Source organism: Callorhinus ursinus, unplaced genomic scaffold (assembly GCF_003265705.2).
Source record: "Callorhinus ursinus isolate GAN/ISIS: 27379988/994484 unplaced genomic scaffold, GSC_fseal_2.0 scaffold2, whole genome shotgun sequence".
In the NCBI taxonomy this organism is placed as follows: domain Eukaryota; kingdom Metazoa; phylum Chordata; class Mammalia; order Carnivora; family Otariidae; genus Callorhinus; species Callorhinus ursinus.
Genome location: NW_027397064.1, coordinates 30,700,481 through 30,721,333, shown reverse-complemented (window position 1 = coordinate 30,721,333; position 20,853 = coordinate 30,700,481). Strand labels below are relative to the sequence as shown.

The following is a 20,853-nucleotide window of genomic DNA, read 5'->3' as shown; positions in this document are numbered from 1 at the left end:
CAGCGGGAAGCCTGCTTCTCCCTCTCCCACTCCCCCTTCTTGTGTTCCCTCTCTCACTGTGTCTTTCTCTGTCAAACAAATAAATAAAATCTTTAAAAACAACAACAACATATATTTTCAAAATTTGGGGGCATTGGTTACAACTTTATATCTACACAGAAAAATAGCAGTTTTAGTTTGATAGCTCCACAGAATTCTTCTTCTTTTTTTTTTGGTTGTGTATCTTCTATCAGTAACTTAATGATTATAGTGCTTTAATACTTATATTTTGAGCTGCTTCGATTCCTTTTTTGGAAGTAGGGTAAATTAAAATACATGGGCTGTGTTGGAACAGTGGATTATTTTCCATATGTAATAGTGTTGCTTCCATTACTGTCATCCTTCATTCTTTAAATAAATGTTTGTGGTCTGTATGTGCTAGACACTATTTTATTTTGTGTGAGGGAGACAAAATTCCCTGCCCTCATGGGGCTTACGATTCTAGTGATTCCCTTGATGTCCAACACAAGTCCAAAAAAGCCAATGCACTCTGGTTTTTATTGACATTGTGATTATCTTGATGGATGCATTAGGACTAATTCCCCTTAATAAAAAATGTATTTCACAAATATTGGTTCAATTAATCCAAAATGAAAATTAATAATTTATGCCCTGTGATTCTAAATAAGAGTAGATTATCTAACATGATACGTTTCTTGGGTTGTAACATTGGTGTAAATCAAATTTTTATTGAAAATGATTCTCTTTTTGGTATTTATGTGAGTAGGAAGCCATGGCTGGATCAGTGCATCCTTTGTTTACGTGAGTCATTCTTAACCTGGTCTGTACATTAAAGTCACCTTCAGAACTTAAAACAAAAAAAACTGAAGATCAGGCCCCACCATAAACCAGTTTATTCAGAGTCTAAGAGAGAGGTGCCCTGGGCATCAGATATTTCTGTGAAATCTGTGCAAATTATCCTGATGTACTTGTAGGGATGAGAATGTACAGCAATAGTTACCAGGCTTTGCTACACATTGAATCTTTTAAGAAGTATGGGGGTGCCTGGCTAGTGCAGTCAGAAGAGCATGTGACTCTTGATCTCATGGTCATGAGTTCCAGTACCATGCTGGGTGTAGAGATTACTAAAAAAAAATTAAACTATAAAAAAATAATAAATATTGACATCAGGCTTCCATTCCTAAACATTTGGATTTAATTTGAATGAGGTGTGACTCATACTTTATGATTTTTTTTTTTTTTGAGAGCGAAAGTGGGGCGGGGGACAGAAGGAGAGAAAGAGAATCTTAAGCAGACTCCATGCCCAGTGTGGAGCCCAGTGTGGGGCTGGATCTCACGACCCTCAGATCATGACCCAAGCTGAAATCAAGAGTCAGATGCTTAACTGGCAGAGCCATCCAGGTGCCCCTGCTTTACAATTTTTTTAAAAAAGCTTCCTAGGTGATTCTGATCTGTGGCAAAATTGGGAACCATTACATCACAGTGTTAATAATTTTTCATTTTAATCACTAATGTATTGATTAAGAATTCATGCAATTCTATAACTAGTGAATATCTATAATATTCTGGTATGTTTTTGGTGCTGGGGAGATGTTGATAAATAAAACAAAAATTGTAGTGGGAAGCAGCAGACAATAATCTACATAAGTAAACCGAATAGTGTTTTTTTTTGAAGTCTTTATTCATTCATTTGCCAGAGAGAGAGAGGGAGAGTACAAGCAGGGGGAGTGGCAGGCAGAGGGAGAAGAGGCTCCTTGCTTAGCAGGACTAAGCATCGACTAAAGATCGATGCGGGACTTGATCCAGGATCCTGAGATCATGACTCAATCCAAAGGCAGACCCCCCCACCATCTGAGCCACCCAGGTGCCCCTGAATAGTGTTTTAAAACATGAAAAGTTCTATGGAGAAAATTAAATCAGGAAGGGAGATAGGGTGTGCTAGGGATGGGGAGGTTGCAGTTTTGAATGAGGTTATTAGGAAGGGCCTCACTAAGATCAGGTGACTTATAACACTTGCAAGAGATAAGGAAATCACTCACTGCAGATCATGTGGCTATCCACATGTCCAAAGGAAGAAGATTCTATGTAGAGGGAAAGTAATTGCAATGTCCTGGAGATGGGAACTTTTTGGCTGGAGTGGTCAGTCAGAAGAGGAATAGAAGAGATGAGGCCAGAAAGACTGGGGAGGAGGGACAGATTTTGTCTGGCTTGTATCTCATTGTATGACTAGGTTGTTACTATGAGATAGGAAGCCACTGGAAGATTTTAGCAGTTATAATCTGAGTTTTGTGTTTTTTTTTTAAGATTTTATTTTTAATTTCTACATCCAATGTGGGGCTCAAACTTACAACTCTGAGATCAAGACTTGCATGCTCTACTGACTGAGCCAGCCAGGCACCCCAATCTGAATTACATTTTTAATGGGTCACTCTGGCTGCTGTGATAGATTATAGGCAGGTAGAGCAGAAGCAGTGAGACTAATTCAGGGGCTGTTGAAATGAACCAGGCAAGAGAAATAATGTGACTTGGACTAGGTGGTAGGCAGCAGAAAATAGAGAATGAAGGAAGAAAAAAAGGAAGAGTAATTTTGTATTTTGAAGTTAGAACACAGACATTAGCTCACAGGTTAGTTGTATGGTATAAGAGAGAAGGAGACACCAAGGTTTCAGGCCTGAGTATTTGGAAAATGAAGTTGTTAGGGAGATAGGGCAGACTTGGGAAAATCCACTTTTTGCTGGGGAAGATCAAGAGTTCATTTGTAGATATGTTTAATAGGCTTCAGACATCTAAGTGGAGATGCTAAGTTCGTTGTTAGATAGATGAATCTGGAGTTCAGGGGAAAGAAGTCCAAACTGGAAATACAAATGTGGAGTGTTCAGTCCATAGGTTGTATTTAAAGCCTTGAGACTAGTGACCATCAAGGTAATGAATATAAATAGAAAAAGAAAAGAGGTCTGGCGGGGGAGGAGCAAGATGGCGGAAGAGTAGGAGACCTAAATTTCGTCTGGTCTCAGGAATTCAGCTAGATAGGGATCAAACCATTCTGAACACCTACGAACTCAACAGATCGGAGGAAGGAATAGCAGCAACTCTCTGAAGAGAAAAGCGACCACTTTCTGAAAGGTAGGACGTGCGGAGAAGTGAATCCGAGGTGATATTCGGGAAGATAGATGGCAGGGGAGGGGGCCTCCGTTAGTCGCTACTGGCAAGTGATAGAGCAGCGGAGCACAAAATCAGAAATTTTAGAAGTCGACTCTGCTGAGGGATGTTGCTCCAGTGGCTAAGTGGGGGGTGGAATCCTCGCTGGGAGAGTGTGGTCTCAGGACCTTCAGGGTCACAAAAAGACCGGGGGTGCCTGAGTGCAGCAGAGCTCCCAGGTATCGGGAGCGGGGAAGCTGGCTGCAGAGACGGAGCCGAGGAGTGGGCTCTCAGCTCAGGGTTGTCATAAACCGTGATCCGTGGCACAGTCGGGCCACTGCTCTTCCAACAGGGACCCAGCAAGCGGCAGATCCGGGGAGACTCCTCTTCCTCCCCGGGGAGGAGCGGTGCAGGTGCGCATCGCAGGGATCTCCTGGGTTTGGAGACTCCACATGGGGTTGTGAGCCAGAGATAGAAACGCTTGGTCACAGGCCAGGTGAGCACGCAGTGCGGCCAGAAACGGGGGAGACGGGAGTGATTGACTGCTTTTCTCTGCAGGCGCACTGAGCAGTGGGACCCCGAGTTTTTGGCTCCTCCGGGGTGGAGATTGGGAGGCCGCCATTTTCATTCTCCTCCTCCAAGGCTGTACCGAAAGCTTGCAGGGAATAAAAGCTCCTGAGAGCAAACCCGAGCAGATTACTTAGCCCGGACCGGCAAGGGCGGGGCAATTCCGCCTCCAGCAAAGACATTTGGAAACCATATATATATATATATGTTTTTCTTTCTTTAAAATTTTGAGAGGCACTTTCTTCTAACAGACCCAAATACGCCTGAAATGTAGTGTGTGGCACTGATCTGTACACCAGCCTGATCATATTTGATCATATTCTGTTTTTATGTTTGTTTTTAACTTTTTCTGTTTCTTTTTTCTTTTTCTTTCTTTCTTTCTTCCTTTCTTTCCTTTCTTTCCTTTCTTTCCCTTTCTTTTCCCCCGGTTTCAGGTCTCTTCTGATTCATTTAGTGTATATTTTTCTGGGGTTGTTGTTACCCTGTTAGCATTTTGTTCTCTCATTCATCTATTCTACTCTGGACAAAATGACAAGATGGAAAAAATCACCTCAAAAAAAGAACAAGAGGCAGTGCCGACTGCCAGGGACCTAATCAATATGGACATTAGTAAGATGTCAGAACTAGAGTTCAGAATGACGATTTTAAAGTTAGCTGGGCTTGAAAAAAGTATGGAAGATATTAGAGAAACCCTTTCTGGAGAAATAAAAACTAAAATCTAACCAAGTTGAAATCAAAAAGGCTATTAATGAGGTGCAATCAAAAATGGAGGCTCTAACTGCTAGGATAAATGAAGCAAAAGAGAGAATTAGTGATAAAGAAGACCAAATGATGGAAAATAAGGAAGCTGAGAAAAAGATAAACAACTACTGGATCACGAGGGCAGAATTCGAGAGATAAGTGATACCATAAGACAAAACAACATTAGAATAATTGGGATCCCATAAGAAGAAGAAAGAGAGAGAGGGGCAGAAGGTATATTGGAGCAAATTATAGCAGAGAACTTCCCTAATACGGGGAAAGAAACAGGCATCAAAATCCAGGAGGCACAGAGAACCCCCCTCAAAATCAATAAAAATAGGTCAACACCCCGACAGTTAACAGTAAAACTTATGAGTCTCAAAGACAAAGAGAAAATCCTGAAAGCAGCTCGGGAGAGGAGATCTGTAACCTACAATGGTAGGAACATTAGATTGACAACTGACCTGGCAGGCCAGAAAGGACTGGCATGATATATTCAGAGCACTAAATGAGAAAAATATGCAGCCAAGAATACTATATCCAGCTAGGCTATCATTGAAAATAGAAGGAGAGATAAAAAGGTTCCAGGACAAGCAAAAACTAAAGGAATTTGCAAACACAAAACCAGCCCTACAAGAAATATTGAAAGGGGTCCTCTAAGCAAAGAGAGAGTCTAAAAGTAACCAGACCAGAAAGGAACACAGACAGTACAGAGTAACAGTCATCTTACAGGCAATACAATGGCACTAATTTCATATCTTTCAATAGTTACCCTGAATGTAAATGGGCTAAATACCCCAATCAAAAGACAAAGGGTATCAGATTGGATTAAAAAACAAGACCCATCGATATGCTGTCTGCAAGAGACTCATTTTAGACCCAAAGACAACCCCAGATTGAAAGTGAGGGGGTGGAAAACCATTTCCCATGCTAATGGACACCAAAAGGAAGCTGGGGTGGCAATCCTTATATCAGACAAACTAGATTTTAAACCAAAGACTCTAATAAGAGATGAGGAAGGACACTATATCCTACTTAAAGGATCTAACAATTGTAAATATCTATGCCCCTAACATGGGAGCAGCCAATTATATAAGCCAATTAATAACAAAAGCAAAGAAACACATCAACAACAATACAATAATAGTGGGGGACTTTAACACCCCCCTGACTGAAATGGACAGATCATCTAAACCAAAGATCAATAAGGAAATAAAGACTTTAAATTTCACCCCCCTCACTGAAATGGACAGATCATCTAAACCAAAGATCAACAAGGAAATAAAGACTTTAAATTTAGACACACTGGACCAAATGGACTTCACAGACATATTCAGAACATTCCATCCCAAAGCAACAGAATACACATTCTTCTCTAGTGCCCATGGAACATTCTCTAGAATAGATCACATCCTAGGTCACAAATCAGGTCTCAACTGGTACCAAAAGATTGGGATCATTCCCTGCATATTTTCAGACCACAATGCTCGGAAACTAGAACTCAATCACAAGAGGAAAGTCGGAAAGAACTCAAATACATGGAGGCTAAGGAGCACCCTACTGAAGAATGAATGGGTCAACCACAAAATTAAAGAAGAATTAAAAAAATTCATGGAAAGAAATGAAAATGAAAACACAACTGTTCAAAATCTTTGGGATGAAGCAAAGGCAGTCCTAAGAGGAAAGTATATAGCAATACAAGTCTTTCTCAAGAAACAAGAAATGTCTCAAATACACAACCTAACCCTACACCTAAAGGAACTGGAGAAAGAACAGCAACTAAAGCCTAAACCCAGCAGGAGAAGAGAAATAATAAAGATCAGGGATGAAGCAAAGGCAGTCCTAAGAGGGAAATACAAGCCTTTCTCAAGAAACAAGAAAGGTCTCAAATACATAACCTAACCTTATACCTAAAGGAGCTGGAGAAGAACAGCAAATAAAGGCTAAACCGAGCAGGAGAAGGAAATTAATGAAAATTAAAGCAGAAATCAATGAAATAGAAACCAAAGAACAGTAGAACAGATCAACGAAACTAGGAGCTGGTTCTTTGAAAGAATTAACAAGATTGATAAACCCCTGGCCAGACTTATCAAAAAGAAAAGAGAAAGGACCCAAATCAACAAAATCATGAATGAAAGAGGAGAAATCACAACCAACATGAAAGAAATACAAACAATTATAAGAACATATGAGCAACTATATGCCAGCACGTTAGATAATCTGGAAGAAATGGATGCATTCCTGGAGATGTATCAACTACCAAAACTGAACCAGGAAGAAAAAGAAAACCTGAACAGACTTATAACTACTAAGGAAATTGAAGCAGTCATCAAAAATCTCCCAAGAAACAAAAGCCCAGGGCCAGATGGCTTCCCAGGGGAATTCTACCAAACATTTCAAGAAGAATACCTATTCTCCTGAAACTGTTCCAAAAAATAGAAATGGAAGGAAAACTTCCAAACTCGTTTTATGAGGCCACCATTACCTTGATCCCCAAACCAAAGACCCCATCAAAAAGGAGAATTACAGACCAATATCCTTGATGAACATGGATGCAGAAATTCTCACCAAAATACTAGCCAGTGGGATCCAACAGTACATTTAAAGGATTATTCACCATGACCAACTGGGATTTATCCCTGGGCTACAAGGTTGGTTCAACATCCACAAATCAATGTGATACAATACATTAATAAAGGATAAGATCCTCTCAATAGATGCAGAAAAAGCATTTGACAAAGTACAGCATCCTTTCTTGATCCAAATTCTTCAGAGTATAGGGATAGAGGGTACATACCTCAATATCATAAAAGCCATCTATGAAAAACCCACAGTGAATATCATTCTCAAATGGGGAAAGACTGACAGCTTACCCCCTAAGGTCAGGAACACGGCAGGGATGTCCACTATCACCACTGCTATTCAGCATAGTATTAGAAGTCCTAGCCACAGCAATCAGAAAACAGAAAAAAATAAAGGCTTCCAAATCGGCAAAGAAGTCAAACTCTCACTCTTTGCAGAGGATATGATACTTTATGTGGAAAACCCAAAAGACTCCACCCCAAAATTGCTAGAACTCATACAGGAATTCAGTAAAGTGGCAGGATATAAAATCAATGCACAGAAATCAGTGGCATTCCTATCCACCAACAAGACAGTAGAAAGAGAAATTAGGGAGTTGATCCCATTTACAATTGCACTCAAAACCATAAGATACCTAGGAATAAATCTAACCAAAGAGGCAAAGGATCTGTACTCAGAAAACTATAAAATACTCATGAAAGAAATTGAGGAAGACACAAAAAAACGGAAAAATGTTCCATGCTCATGGATTGCAAGAACAAATATTGTGAAGATGTCAGTCCTACCTAGAGCAATCTACACATTTAATGCAATCTCCATCAAAATACCATCCACTTTTTTCAAAGAAATGGAACAAATAATCCTAAAATTTGTATGGAACCAGAAAATACCCCAAATAGCCAGAGGAATGTTGAAAAAGAAAAACAAAGCTGGTGGCATCACAAATCCAGACCTCTAGCTCTATTACAAACCTGTCATCATCAAGACAATATGGTGCTGGCACAAAAACAGACACATAGATCAGTGGAACAGAATAGAGAGTCCAGAAATGGGCCCTCAACTCTATGGTCAACTAATTTTCGACAAAGCAGGAAAGAATGTCCAGTGGATAAAAGTCTCTTCAACAAATGGTGTTGGGGAAATTGGACAGCCACATGCAGAAGAATGAAACTGGACCATTTCCTTACACCATACACAAAAATAGACTCAAAATGGTTGAAAGACCTAACTGTGAGACAGGAGTCCATCAAAATCCTAATGGAGAACACAGGCAGCAACCTCTTCGACCTCAGCCACAGCACCTTCTTCCTAGAAATACCGCCAAAGGTAAGGGAAGCAAGGGCACAAATGAACTATTGGGACTTGATCAAGATAAAAAGCTTTTGCACAGCAAAAGAAACAGTCCACAAAACCAAAAGACATCCGACAGAATGGGAGAAGATACTTGCATATGACATATCAGATAAAGGGCTAGTATCCAAAATCTGTAAAGAACTTACCAAACTCAATGCCCAAAGAACAAATAATTCAATCAAGAAATGGGCAGAAGACACGAACAGTCATTTTTACAAAGAAGACATCCAAATGGCCAACAGACATGAAAAAGTGCTCAACGTCACTTGGCATCAGGGAAATCCAAATCGAAACCTCAATGAGATACCACCTCACACCAGTCAGAATGGCTAAAATTAACAAGTCAGGAAATGACAGACGTTGGCGGGGATGCAGAGAAAGGGTAACCCTCTTACGTTGTTGGTTGGAATACAAGCTGGTGCAGCCACTCTGGAAAACAGTATGGAGGTTCCTCAAAAAGCTGAAAATAGCACTACCCTACGACCCAGCAATTGCACTACTGGGTATTTACCGCAAAGATACAAATGTAGGGACCCGAAGGGGTATGTGTACCCTGATGTTTATAGCAGCAGTGTCCACAATAGCCAAACTATGGAAAGAGCCAAGATGTCCATCCACAGATGAATGGATAAAGAAGATGTGGTATATACATGTAATGGAATATTATGCAGCCATCAAAAGGAATGAAATCTTGCCATTTGCAATGACATGGATGGAAGTGGAGGGTATTATGCTGAGCGAAATAAGTCAATCAGAGAAAGACATGTATCATATGATCTCACTGATATTAGGAATTCTTAATCTCAGGAAACAAACTGAGGGTTGCGGAGCAGTGTGGGTTGGGAGGGATGGGGTGGGTGGGTGATAGACATTGGGGAGGGTATATGCTATGGTGAGTGCTGTGAACTGTGTAAGACTGTTGAATCACAGACCTGTACCTCTGAAACAATAATACATTATATGTTAAAAAAAAAAAAGTTAGCAGGAAGGGAAAAATGAGGGGGGTAAATCGGAGGGGGAGACGAACTATCAGAGACTATGGACTCTGAAAAACAAACTGAGGGTTCTAGAGGGGAAGGGGGTGGGGGGATGGGTTAGCCTGGTGATGGGTATTAAAGAGGGTACATATTGAATGGAGCACTGGGTGTTATGCACAAACAATGAATCATGGAACACTACATCAAAAACTAATGATGTAATGTATGGTGATTAACATAACACAATAATAAAAAAAAGAATAGTGCATCAGCAAAAAAAAAAAAAGAAAGAAAAACAGAAAAGAGGTCCAAAAGCTGAGTCCTGACCTTAGACCTTCTCTCATTAAGAAATATGAGAGATGAGAGGGAATCATCGAAAGGAGACTGAGAATGAGCAGGCAGCAAAGTGGGGGAGAGTATGGGGTCCAAGAGGGCATGGAATCCCAAGATCCAAATGAAAATCTTAACACCTGAATAGTATTTGATGAGGGTCCTGAGATCGAGCCCCACATCGGCCTCCCTGCTCAGCAGGAAGCCTGCTTCTCCCTCTCCACTCCTTGTGCTCTCTCTGTCACATAATAAATAAAATCTTAAAAAAAGAAAGACAGACTTTAGAAGGCAAGTAGGTAGTATCAGGGGAGACGTTTATGTGTGTGGAGGCCTCCAAGGTGCTAGCGTTAGTTCCCATTCTTGACCTGGGTGGTGATATTAGGGGTCTTTGCTTTATAATTATTCCTTAAATTGTACATATATAGTATTTGCACCTTTTTGTATGTAAAATTTAGCAAAAAAGAAGGAAAATAAAATTGATGAATTTAAACATAAATTAGCTTTTAAAAATTGTTGCTTACAACTCTTTTTTTGGAAAGTTTTATTCTGCACATAGCAACATTGTACAGAAATATTAAAAAGTGTTCAATTTTTACAAATGCTTATATTCTAAAATCCTTTTTGTATTTCTTCTCTTAGCCCTTAGACAACTGGAATCTATTTTAAAGAAAATCATAAAAGAACGAAAAGGAGGAAACTTCGGTCAACATATTTTCATTGACTCCTTAGTACATGGGAACCTTAATGACCAACAGGTGATTTAATTGTTAAATGTTTATCAAGTAAACAATAATCACATATGTATAGTGTGCTTTGTATTCACTTTAATCCAGATGCACTCCCAAAATTCAATGGCTTCTGTTTTATTGTACATCATCTGTAAATAATACAAGTATTTAGTCTCTTATTATTTAGCTCTTTGAAGCATCTATATATTATTTAATATTGCATAAGCAAATGTTGAATCAAAATTCTCTGATCATAAAAGAGGAGGACTTACCTGACTAGGTTGGCAGCTTGACTTGTTCCCAAAGCACTCTGTTATCCCCAGCATACCACTGTGTTTGCGGTGTTGTCAGGCAAAGGACAAGAGTGGAACCATTATTACCACACCTGTTCATTATAGGAACCTTCTGCCCCCTCTACACATGTGAGTCTTCATAGACAGAATGGGTTTCTGGATGTGTATAGGTGCAGAATTGAATAAGGCTCCAAGGATAGTGGTAGCCTCTTCTGCACCGTTCCTGAGGCTTTGTTGCTGCACCTGGCCAAGCCAGAAAGATAGCACTGAGGCAGTTTGTTTGGAAAAACAAAGCATGAGCCAGTGATAACTACCAATAAATGTTTATTGCATCAAAAAGGCAATGTAGTATTTAGGTTGGTTTTTACATTCGATTTTTTTAAGTGAAAACATTATAAAGAAATAATATTCTTTTTTCCTTTCCTTGACCCCAATTCTATACTATAGGTTATTTTGATAGGGTCTAATACAGGCCACCTTATATTTTACACTTTCTAAACTTAATTTTCTCTCCTAGATCCTTGAAGACAGTATGATATTTTCTCTGGCCAGTTGTGTAATAACTGCAAAATGTAAGTATAATTGATTTCTTTTTGAGATAGATTATAAAATATACATGGTTAAAATAAAGGAAACATTGTTTATAAGACCTCTTTATAATTTCCCTTCTCTTGTCTTTTTTATTCTTCTTTGAAAGGCTTGATTCACACAGCTACTGTTTTTTTTTTTTTTCTTAACCCCAGGTGCTCTATGCCACCTCTGAACATTGCCATAAATTTCTTGACATGGTTTATGGATTGTGAATTCTAGTTAGGGCCTTTAAATGAACTGTTACTGACACCTTTCCAACCAGAGCAGTGAGCTTTTCAATTTCCTGCTGCAGCTTTTCACTTTGCCTCCAATCCAGTTTGCTATTATTAAGGTCTACCAACAGAGGATATAGGCCACAGAAACCACGATTTGAAAGAACTCTTTTGGTGGAATTGAAGATGATTTTTATTTAAAATTCTAAAATGTGTGATATGTTTCTAAGTTTCCTTACTGCTTTTTAGTTTAGCAGAGTACCATTCATTCATGGTATTTATAAAAATTTGTGTATGTTTATAAAAATATAGTAATATAAAATGCTAAAGGAAGTATCAAAACAGTTTGAAATAGAAGAAATTTATGATCATTTGAAGGATTTCATTTACAACTCTTTTTGTTTAAAAATAGTGATTAAAAATGTAAACTTCCCATAAATTTTTCTTCTTTATAAAATTTTTGACATCTAGAGATGTCCAGGTATTATAGGTTAAATGGAATCTGGGTGTGCATGTGTCAAAAATAATGTATTGAACTTCTTTAAAAAGTGCTTACCTTGTTTTTTTAAAAATTTACTACATTATTAAACTATATCTTTGCTAAAGACCTTCAAAAAATCTGAAGCAGTTGTGCTCTGTATACAGAGCAAAAAAGTGACCATTTCCAAAGTTGGGTTAATATTTTAATATTATTGCAGCTTTTAGGGAGGATTTCAGACTATCACTGTTTCTTTGCATGTGGTTTGGTTATTTTTTAAGGTACCTCTGAATTTTTTTGAGAGTCAAGATAGGCAGGAAACCTTAATCCTCTGCTACTTATTAGCCTTGAGCAAGATATCTGCCTCTGCATTTTTTTCCTTTTCTAAAATAACAGTTTAGGTCTAGATGACCTCCAAGGTATTCTCAAATCTGCAGTTGTGTCTTTGGTTCAGTATCATGATTAAAGAACGTTCATGACTTAAAATATTATTTTTTAAGCTATGCTTAGTCATACTTCAGAGTCCTACAAAAGAACCAGTGTTTGAGATTATTAAACCACATAGTTATGTTAATTTGAAGTGATAATATGGTGAAGCAGGGTTTATGAGTGCCTACTGTGTGCATATCCTTATAGTAAATCTTTCAATATTGTATATTACTGTATGTTGTAAAATTACAAACATGTACATATTGTACACTGCACAAGTTTTCATATCACTTGTGAAGCAGAAATTCTATAGTTCATTCAAAAGCCCTAATAAAGAAGTATATGTAGGAAAAAGTTAAGGACAGGCAGTTACTCCTGTGCCTTTTTATAAACTCTGAATATGAATAAATTATAAAAAAAAAGTTGAGTACCAGGTAGGTATTAATTCTATTGGTAATAACATTTAGTACAGAAAGTGAATTATGTCCTTTCTAGGCATGAGAATTGGATAAGTGAATTAGGCAAACATTAAAAAAAAAAGTAACTGAGACAAATTTAAGTCGGCCCTTAGCTCAAGAAGGAGATCATTAATAAGTAGAAGTAGAAATTACTAAATACATTTTTAAAAGTGGTTGACACAGAAAAAAGTAGTATAGAGTCATCTCAAGCATAATCTAGGGCAAGAGGTAATAGTATCTGGAAGGTATCTGGATAGTTCCATTCTTTGAATAGTTATAATCCCAGTGGATTTCTACAGGAAATATAACTTCTCTTATTTTCTCTGTTTTATGTTCATCATGTAATTTTCTTACCTTTTCATCTCCTCAGTGAATATAATCTATAAGCCATTTTAAGCAAAAGTAAGCCTGTAAGTTTAGTAATCTTCCAGTCTTGGTGTTCATCAAAACAATTGTGGTATTTGTTGGAAGTACAGATGCCTGGACTCCACCCTAAACCTATTGAATCAGAATCTGTGAATGTGGGGTTGTGCCATTAACCAGTTCCCGGGTGATTTTAGAGAACTATTGTCCTAAGCAATAACCAATACCAATTCCTGAACCAGTGTATCTACCATTACAAGTAAAAATTTAGAATATTGATTTATAGGTAAATCTCCTGCTACCCTGATTTGTATAAATCCTTTCATTAGGTCTCCTGAAGGAACTAGTAAATCAGTATTTTTATTACACAGGATTGGGTGAACTAGACAATCCATTACAGTTACCAACATTTAACACTCCTTCAGAATAATGAAGTTTATTTATTATCATTACTGTTTTACCGAAAGTAGTGCTCGCTTCAGCAGCACGTAGACTAAAATTACCGAAAGTAAAATGCATTCTTGTCTTCAGTTACTTGCCAGTTTTAAGAAAGCAATTGCAGATCTCTTTAGGAGTATTCTATAAATATTCATGTTATGTTCAATGAGGTACAAATCCTGTGAATAATCATGGTATTATTTTGGTAGCTTTATGTGTCTTCCATATCAGAAGAGAAGGAAAACACAAGAAAAAAATAGTATGTTTTATCTTATTCTGCACCCAAACTATCAATTAGCTATTTTCATTGTTATGAATGTAAATTTTTACTTAGTGTGCACCTGGGCAATCTGTTTTTTAACCACCTCTGAAGAGGTTCAGAAAAAACTTTATGAAGAGATAGACCAAGTTTTTGGGAAGGATCCTATTACTCCAGAGAAAATCGAGCAGCTCAGGTAAGAATACAATAAAAAGCGGATATCATGAACGGGTAAATTCGAGTTGGTTTAACTAGCTTATTTAAAGCTAATGATAATATCTAGGAAAGGTATATATTTTTAAAGGACTTAAAGTGTTTACATACAGATCTTATTAGATAATTTAATTTGCTCTTTAAAATCATAAGGTAGTTGGTTAAGCATCTGCCTTCGGCTCAGGTTGGGATTGAGCCCCTCATCGGGCTCCTTGCTCAGCGGGGAACCTGCTGCTCCCTCTCCATCTGCCCTGTTTGTGCTCTCTCTCTGTGTCAAATAAATAAGTAAAATAATTAGGTAGTTTTGGGAAACCTTTACATTAGACTATATAAAATAGTATCAGCGATGTTCAAGTCAGTAAAGCACTCATATCTTGTTGATGGAAATGCAAAATGGTACAGACCTGTCGGAAAACAGTGTGGCAGCTAAACATACACTTAACCATACAACTCAGAAATTCTCCGAGACATTTACCCAAGAGAAATGAAAAAATATGTCCACACAGAGACCTTTATGCAAATGTTCATAGCAATATTATTCATGATAGCAAAAAGCTGTAAACAGCCCAGATTTTCATCAGCTGGTGAATAGATAAATTGTGTTATATCTGTACCATGGAATATTATCAAGTGGTAAAAGGTAATATCTTATCAATATATACAACAATGTGGTTAAATGTCATTATGTTAAGTGAAAGAAGTCAAACACAAAGACTGCATACAATATAATTTCCTTAAGGTGAAATTCTAGAAGGGTCAAAACTGTTGTGGTAGAAAGGGGATCAGTGGTTGTCTGGGGCCAGGAATGGGGAGGGGATCAACTAGCAGGGAGAATGAGAAAGGTTTTTAGGGTGAGGGAACTGTTCTGTATCTTGATCGTGGTTGTGGTAACACAATTATACACAATTACTAAAATTCACATTATACAAGTAAAATAGATGAATTTTTATATGTAGATAATAACCTTAATTAAAAAGATTTTTTTCTCTTTATTTTTTTTAAAGATTTTATTGATTTATTTGAACAGAGAGAGAAAGAGAGAGCAGGGGAGGGAGAGGGAGAAGCAGATTCCCTGCCGAGCAGGGAGCCTGATGCAGGACTTGATCCCAGGACCCCGGGATCGTGACATGAGCTGAAGGCAGATGCTAAAGACTGAGCCACCCAGGCGTCCCTAGAAGTTTAATTTTAGTTCTTTTTATTGTCCCCACTGTTCAGACCACTATCGGCTTGTCTGGGATATTTCAGGCTTGGATCTTGCAGCCCTCTAAGCCAGTCTTCAAATTGCTACTGGAGCCTATGACTGCACACAGTAAACACTTTGGGTGTTTTAATCATAAAGATAACTGAGGACCAATTCCAAATCAACAGTCTTTGGGCATCAGAAGTTTTCAAAAGCTTCATAGATGATTCCAATGTGCTCTAATTCTAATGTTGAGAATCACTGTACTAGTAATCTTTCTCTACCTGAGGAGTTAACATCTGGGTAGATGACTCCCCAATTTAAAATCTTTCAGTGATCTGGTTGTCCTTAAGATAAAATTTAAACTCTACATCAAAAACTAATGATGTAATGTATGGTGATTAACATAACAATAAAAAATAAAAAAGATAAAATTTAAACTCACCAACATGGCTTAGGAGGCATTTCAAGAGCTGGGCCTTATATTCCTTTCCCACCTTAATCTCTTATTTGTGCCTCTTCATACCTTAGGTTTAACTATACTGAAATTCTTTTGTTTCTTCAAAGCTATAGTACTCTTTCTCATCTCTTGGCTTTTGCAGACTACTCCTTTGTCTAGATTCTCTCTTCCTTTCTCTTCTAGCTAGCTCCAGTTTTTTCTGCAGGTCTCAGCCTAAAGTGCTTATTTCTCTGCAAAGTCCTTTCTTTAGTTATGTGCTACTGCCATATGTTCTCCAAAATCCTGACCTGGCTTTATCATAACAGTTATTGTGCTTTTTAAATTGTTATCCTTCCTGTCCCTACCTCTCTCGCCTTCCCTGCCAACTAGACCTTGAATCCCTTTGTGGGTATCTGTCTTATTCACTATTGTAGTTCAGTATCTAACATGGTGCTTGTAATGTAGTAGGTACCCAATAAATAGTGGTTCAAAGAGGAAAGGAAGGATTTTCCTTATTTGTTTTTGTTGTTTTTAAAATATTATAAACAATCAACATTCCTATGCTTGGCATTTTTTTAAATATTTCCAGCTGTTGCTATTAATAAAGTCCTAGAAATGGGATTGTTATTTAATGATACATACAATAGTTTAGTATTTATGATTACGGGCTATGGAGTAAGGCAGACCTGGGTTTGAATCCTGTTGACACCACTTCCCTGCTATGTGATCTTAAACAATTGTCTTATTTCTAAAAATCTATAAATTAGAATAATAATAGCATCCCTGAGGTTCTTATAAGGATTAAATGAGATACTACATAGAAAGTGTTTAATAGAACTGGCTTTTGGTAAGATTTCAATACATTTTAGCTTTTATTCTTATTGTGATGTACACCTAATATTTTTTTAAATATGCAAAAAAAATTTCCATAGTTGGAGTATGTGTATTTTTCTTTATGGTTTCTGTCACTGTGTTGGTATTTTTATAATTTTTGAATAGGAAATTTCTGTGTTAAAATTTTTTAAATTTATTAAATTTATTAACAATAAAGGATTTTTCTACTTAAAAATTATACAAATACTGTTTTGAGTTTTCTTCTGGTACTTTTAAAGTTGTTTTTATTTGTTTAAATTTATACCTACCTGGACTTTATATACCTCTAATAGATAACTTATTTTCAAGTAAATTAGAATTATGATGTGACTATTTCCAATTAGGAAGGTTATTAAAGTTGTTAAAAATGTATGTACATGAGAGACGATGGACTCTGAAAAACAAACTGAGGGTTCTAGAGGGGAGGGGGTGGGGGGATGGGTTAGCCTGGTGATGGGTTATTAAAGAGGGCACGTTCTGCGTGTAGCACTGGGTGTTATGCACAAACAATGAATCATGGAACACTACATCAAAAACTAATGATGTAATGTATGGTGATTAACATAACAATTAAAAAATTTTAAAAAATGTATGTACATTTCAAACTGCCTTTCCCAGAGTTAAGGAACTGTAAAAAAACTTTTTAAAACAGATATTGTCGGCAAGTACTTTGTGAAACTGTTCGGACTGCCAAACTGACCCCAGTTTCTGCCCGGCTTCAAGATATTGAAGAAAAGATTGACAAATTTATTATTCCTAGAGAGGTAGGAAACATTTGGTATACTTAACTCATTCAGTTATTCTTTTCAACTCTTAGCATGTGGTTTTGAATTGTATTGTCTAAAATGTCTAATAAATGATACCTATTATTAAATCAAAGGCATAGTTATTTTAAATGAGAATAATGTATGCTGTTTTAGGGTATAAGCAATACAAAAGAAAGGCTCCCTTCCTCACATGTACTACTGTTAATACTTTACTGTGTATTTTTATAGGTCTTTTTCTATGTATATATATTACTCTGTATGTGTATATACACATCTGTGTATTTTAAAAACTGAATTTATATGTGAAAAGTTGCTTTTCATATATCATTCATTAATTTGCTTCTTTCATTAGGTATGGTTATTAGTTATTAGTACAACTGGTACTTGATACAGCTCCAACTCATTATTTTTTTTTCCAACTCATTATTTTTAATGGATATATAGTATTCCATCGCATGAGCGTGTTACAGTTTATTTAAGCAGTCTCCATTGATGGAAATTTAGAGTACATCAATTTTTTTGTCATTACAAATTATATACTTGTATAGGTATTGAGTAGAGCTTTAGAAATAGGGTTTTGGGGTCAAAGTGCTATTTATGTTAAATTTAAATTGCCCTCTAAGAGGCAATTTATATTTTCAGTGACAGGGTATGAGAATGCTCTTTCTCTCCATATTCTGACTACTCCTGGATTTATGATTTTTTTTATATATTTCTTATATGAAATACTGTCTCATTATTTTAATTTGCTTTTCCCTGATCATTGGAGAGATTGAGCAGCTTTTCGTACATATTTATCAGTTTGTATTTCTTCTTTTGTAAATTATGTGCTTGTAACTCACTTCTTTCTAGTAAGCTTATATGTCTTTTTGTATATTGTACATACTAACAGTCAGTTATATGGAAAATATATTTTTCCTATTATTTATCTTTTACTGGTGATTTTGGTGTGTTTTGTTTTTACTGGATGCAGGTTTTAAATTTTCGTAGTTAAGTCTGTTATTCCTTTATGACTGCCAGATTTTGACATGCTTAGGGAGGCCTTCTCCACTGTAAAATCAAAATAATGACCTGTGTATTATTATTTCCTGTTTTTATTTTATATTCATCTATATTAAAAGAGCATCTAGGATGAGTTGGCTTCTTGGCAGTCATTTTGTCTCTGTTAGGCCTTGACTAACTAGAGTAATTTTTTTGCAGACCCTTGTTCTTTATGCTCTTGGTGTGGTACTTCAGGATCCCAGTACTTGGCCATCACCACATAAGTATGAAATATCTATCTTTATCTTTGTGATTATTGATTTGTATGTGTTTGTGTGTTTTGCATTCCTTTTCTAAGTTTTGAGGAGAAAATTTAATATGTGACAATGATATAAGCAAGCCACTGCCTTCTCTTTAGTATCTTCTGTTCACTGCTCTTTCTTTCATGAATCTGCTATCTGCTACTCTTTGTCTTTCCTATTATCACTTCTCTCCTAAGACCTATTTAATCTCTACAATGATTCTTTAATTTCAATAGAATTTTGGAATTCTTTTGTTGGTAATTGGATTTTCTTTTGGAATTTCTTTGTTTTCCTGCCGTTGGTCTCGATTATTAATCTCTTTAGTCAAATTCAGAAAGTATATGTTGTCTCTATATGTGTTATATGTGAGAATGGCAGAGGAAGGAAAAAGTGAAGAACAAAGCTGCTATTGTTTGCCTTCTAGATAGGCATCAAGTAAAATTCACCTTAAAGAAATGGATTCAGATTTATTGCCCTGGTAGAAGGTTATATATTGAGTTGACTGGGGTTAAGAGAGGTGTGTAGGGGTGCCTGGCTGGCTCAGTCATTGGAACATACAGCTCTTGATCTTGGGGTTGTAGGTTTGAGCTGCACGTTGGGTGTTGAATTTACTTAAAAGTAAAATCTTAAAAAAAATACAGCTGTGTGAAGTGCAGTGGGACAGAGTTGGTGGCATGGTTGAAGTATTTGTACCTATTTCTGGAGTATAATGAGGGGTTTATTAAGTGTTCGTATCATTTCAGTTTTTAATAATATAATGATATTAAAATAAATCTATTAATAAATGAAATAGCAATCCTTCAAAATTTGCTGTAAGTAAAAAGTAAATTTTATATTTCAGATGACTTATAACAAAATTGAAAATACACATTGGTAGAAAAATTTATGCTTATAATTTAGAAAAACTAATATTTCCAATTTTAAAATTGTTAAAAAAATTACCATGTGGAAAATGCCAAATTTTTGATAAATTTGAAATGTAATGTGAAAAATATAAGAAATTTGCTGGAACTTTTGACACTATTCCTTCCCTCAAAACAGAGAATCTAGGTTACAAATTGAAAATATTAAAAAAATATATATGCTAAAATGTGGAAATAATTTTCAGGAATCAAATATAATCATATATAGGAAATGTTAGTCATAATGTTTTGTCATAATGAAAAACTTTCTGAAATGGGCACCTCCCCCTTGAGAGACAATTCACACTAACAAAAATGTACGTAAACTGAGATAGTTAGACCCTGTAGAGACAATTGATTAATTACTGTTTAAATGTAACTGTCACATAGACAAGGATGACGAGATTAACTTTTTTCACTAAACTAAATGCTCTTGAGGTCAACATAGTATGTTTCATACCATTTTATAGCTGCATAGTATTCTATTAATATGGATATACCAGGGTTTTTCAGCCTTTCACCCACTGGAGAACATTTGGGTTGTTTTGGTAATGAAGCTGCTATGAACATTCATATAAGGGTTTTTGTGTGAACATAGGATTTCATTTTTTTTTCTTAAGATTTTATTTATTTATTTGACAGAGATACTGCGAGAGCAGGAACACTAGCAGGGGGAGTGGGAGAGGGAGAAGCAGGCTTCTTGGTGAGCAGGGAGCCTGATGTGGGGCTCAATCACAGGACTGTGGGATCATGACCTGAGCTGAAGGCAGATGCTTAACAACTGAGCCACCCAGGTGCCCCAGGATTTCAAACAGTTTTTTTTTTTTTTTAAGATTTTATTTATTTGAAAGAGAGAGAGAAACAGCATGAGAGGGGAGAGGGTCAGAGGGAGAAGCAGGCTCCCCGCTGAGCTGGGAGCCCGATGTGGGACTCGATCCCAGGATTCCCGGATCATGACCTGAGCCGAAGGCAGTTGCTTAACCAACTGAGCCACCCAGGCGCCCGCCCCAGGATTTCATTTCTTTGTAATAAATGCCCAAGGATGCAATTGCTGGGTTATATGGTTAGTGCTTGTTTAGTTTTGCAAGAAATTGCCAGGCTGTTTTTCAGAGATTCTCACCAGCAGTGTTTGAAAGATTCATCTTCTCTGCAGCCTCATTAGCACTGACTACTATCACTGTTTTTATTTTAGTTCTAATAGATATGTGGTGGTATTTCGTTACGGTTTTTAGAGGTTTTCTTTTTGAGTGAGTAACTG

At 36.8% G+C, this 20,853-nt stretch overlaps 1 protein-coding gene across 3 annotated transcripts in view; it reads left to right on the top strand.

Moving 5' to 3' along the window:
- CYP20A1 (cytochrome P450 family 20 subfamily A member 1) overlaps window positions 1-20,853 on the top strand; it is a 75,584-nt gene that overhangs the window by 40,999 nt on the left and 13,732 nt on the right. For all 3 annotated transcript variants that reach the window (XM_025893006.2, XM_073879847.1, XM_073879846.1), the window contains 5 exons: window positions 10,329-10,444; window positions 11,228-11,282; window positions 14,014-14,134; window positions 17,296-17,407; window positions 18,611-18,675. In XM_025893006.2, coding sequence (XP_025748791.1) covers window positions 10,329-10,444; window positions 11,228-11,282; window positions 14,014-14,134; window positions 17,296-17,407; window positions 18,611-18,675 — 469 coding nt within the window. The remainder of the gene's footprint in view (window positions 1-10,328; window positions 10,445-11,227; window positions 11,283-14,013; window positions 14,135-17,295; window positions 17,408-18,610; window positions 18,676-20,853) is intronic.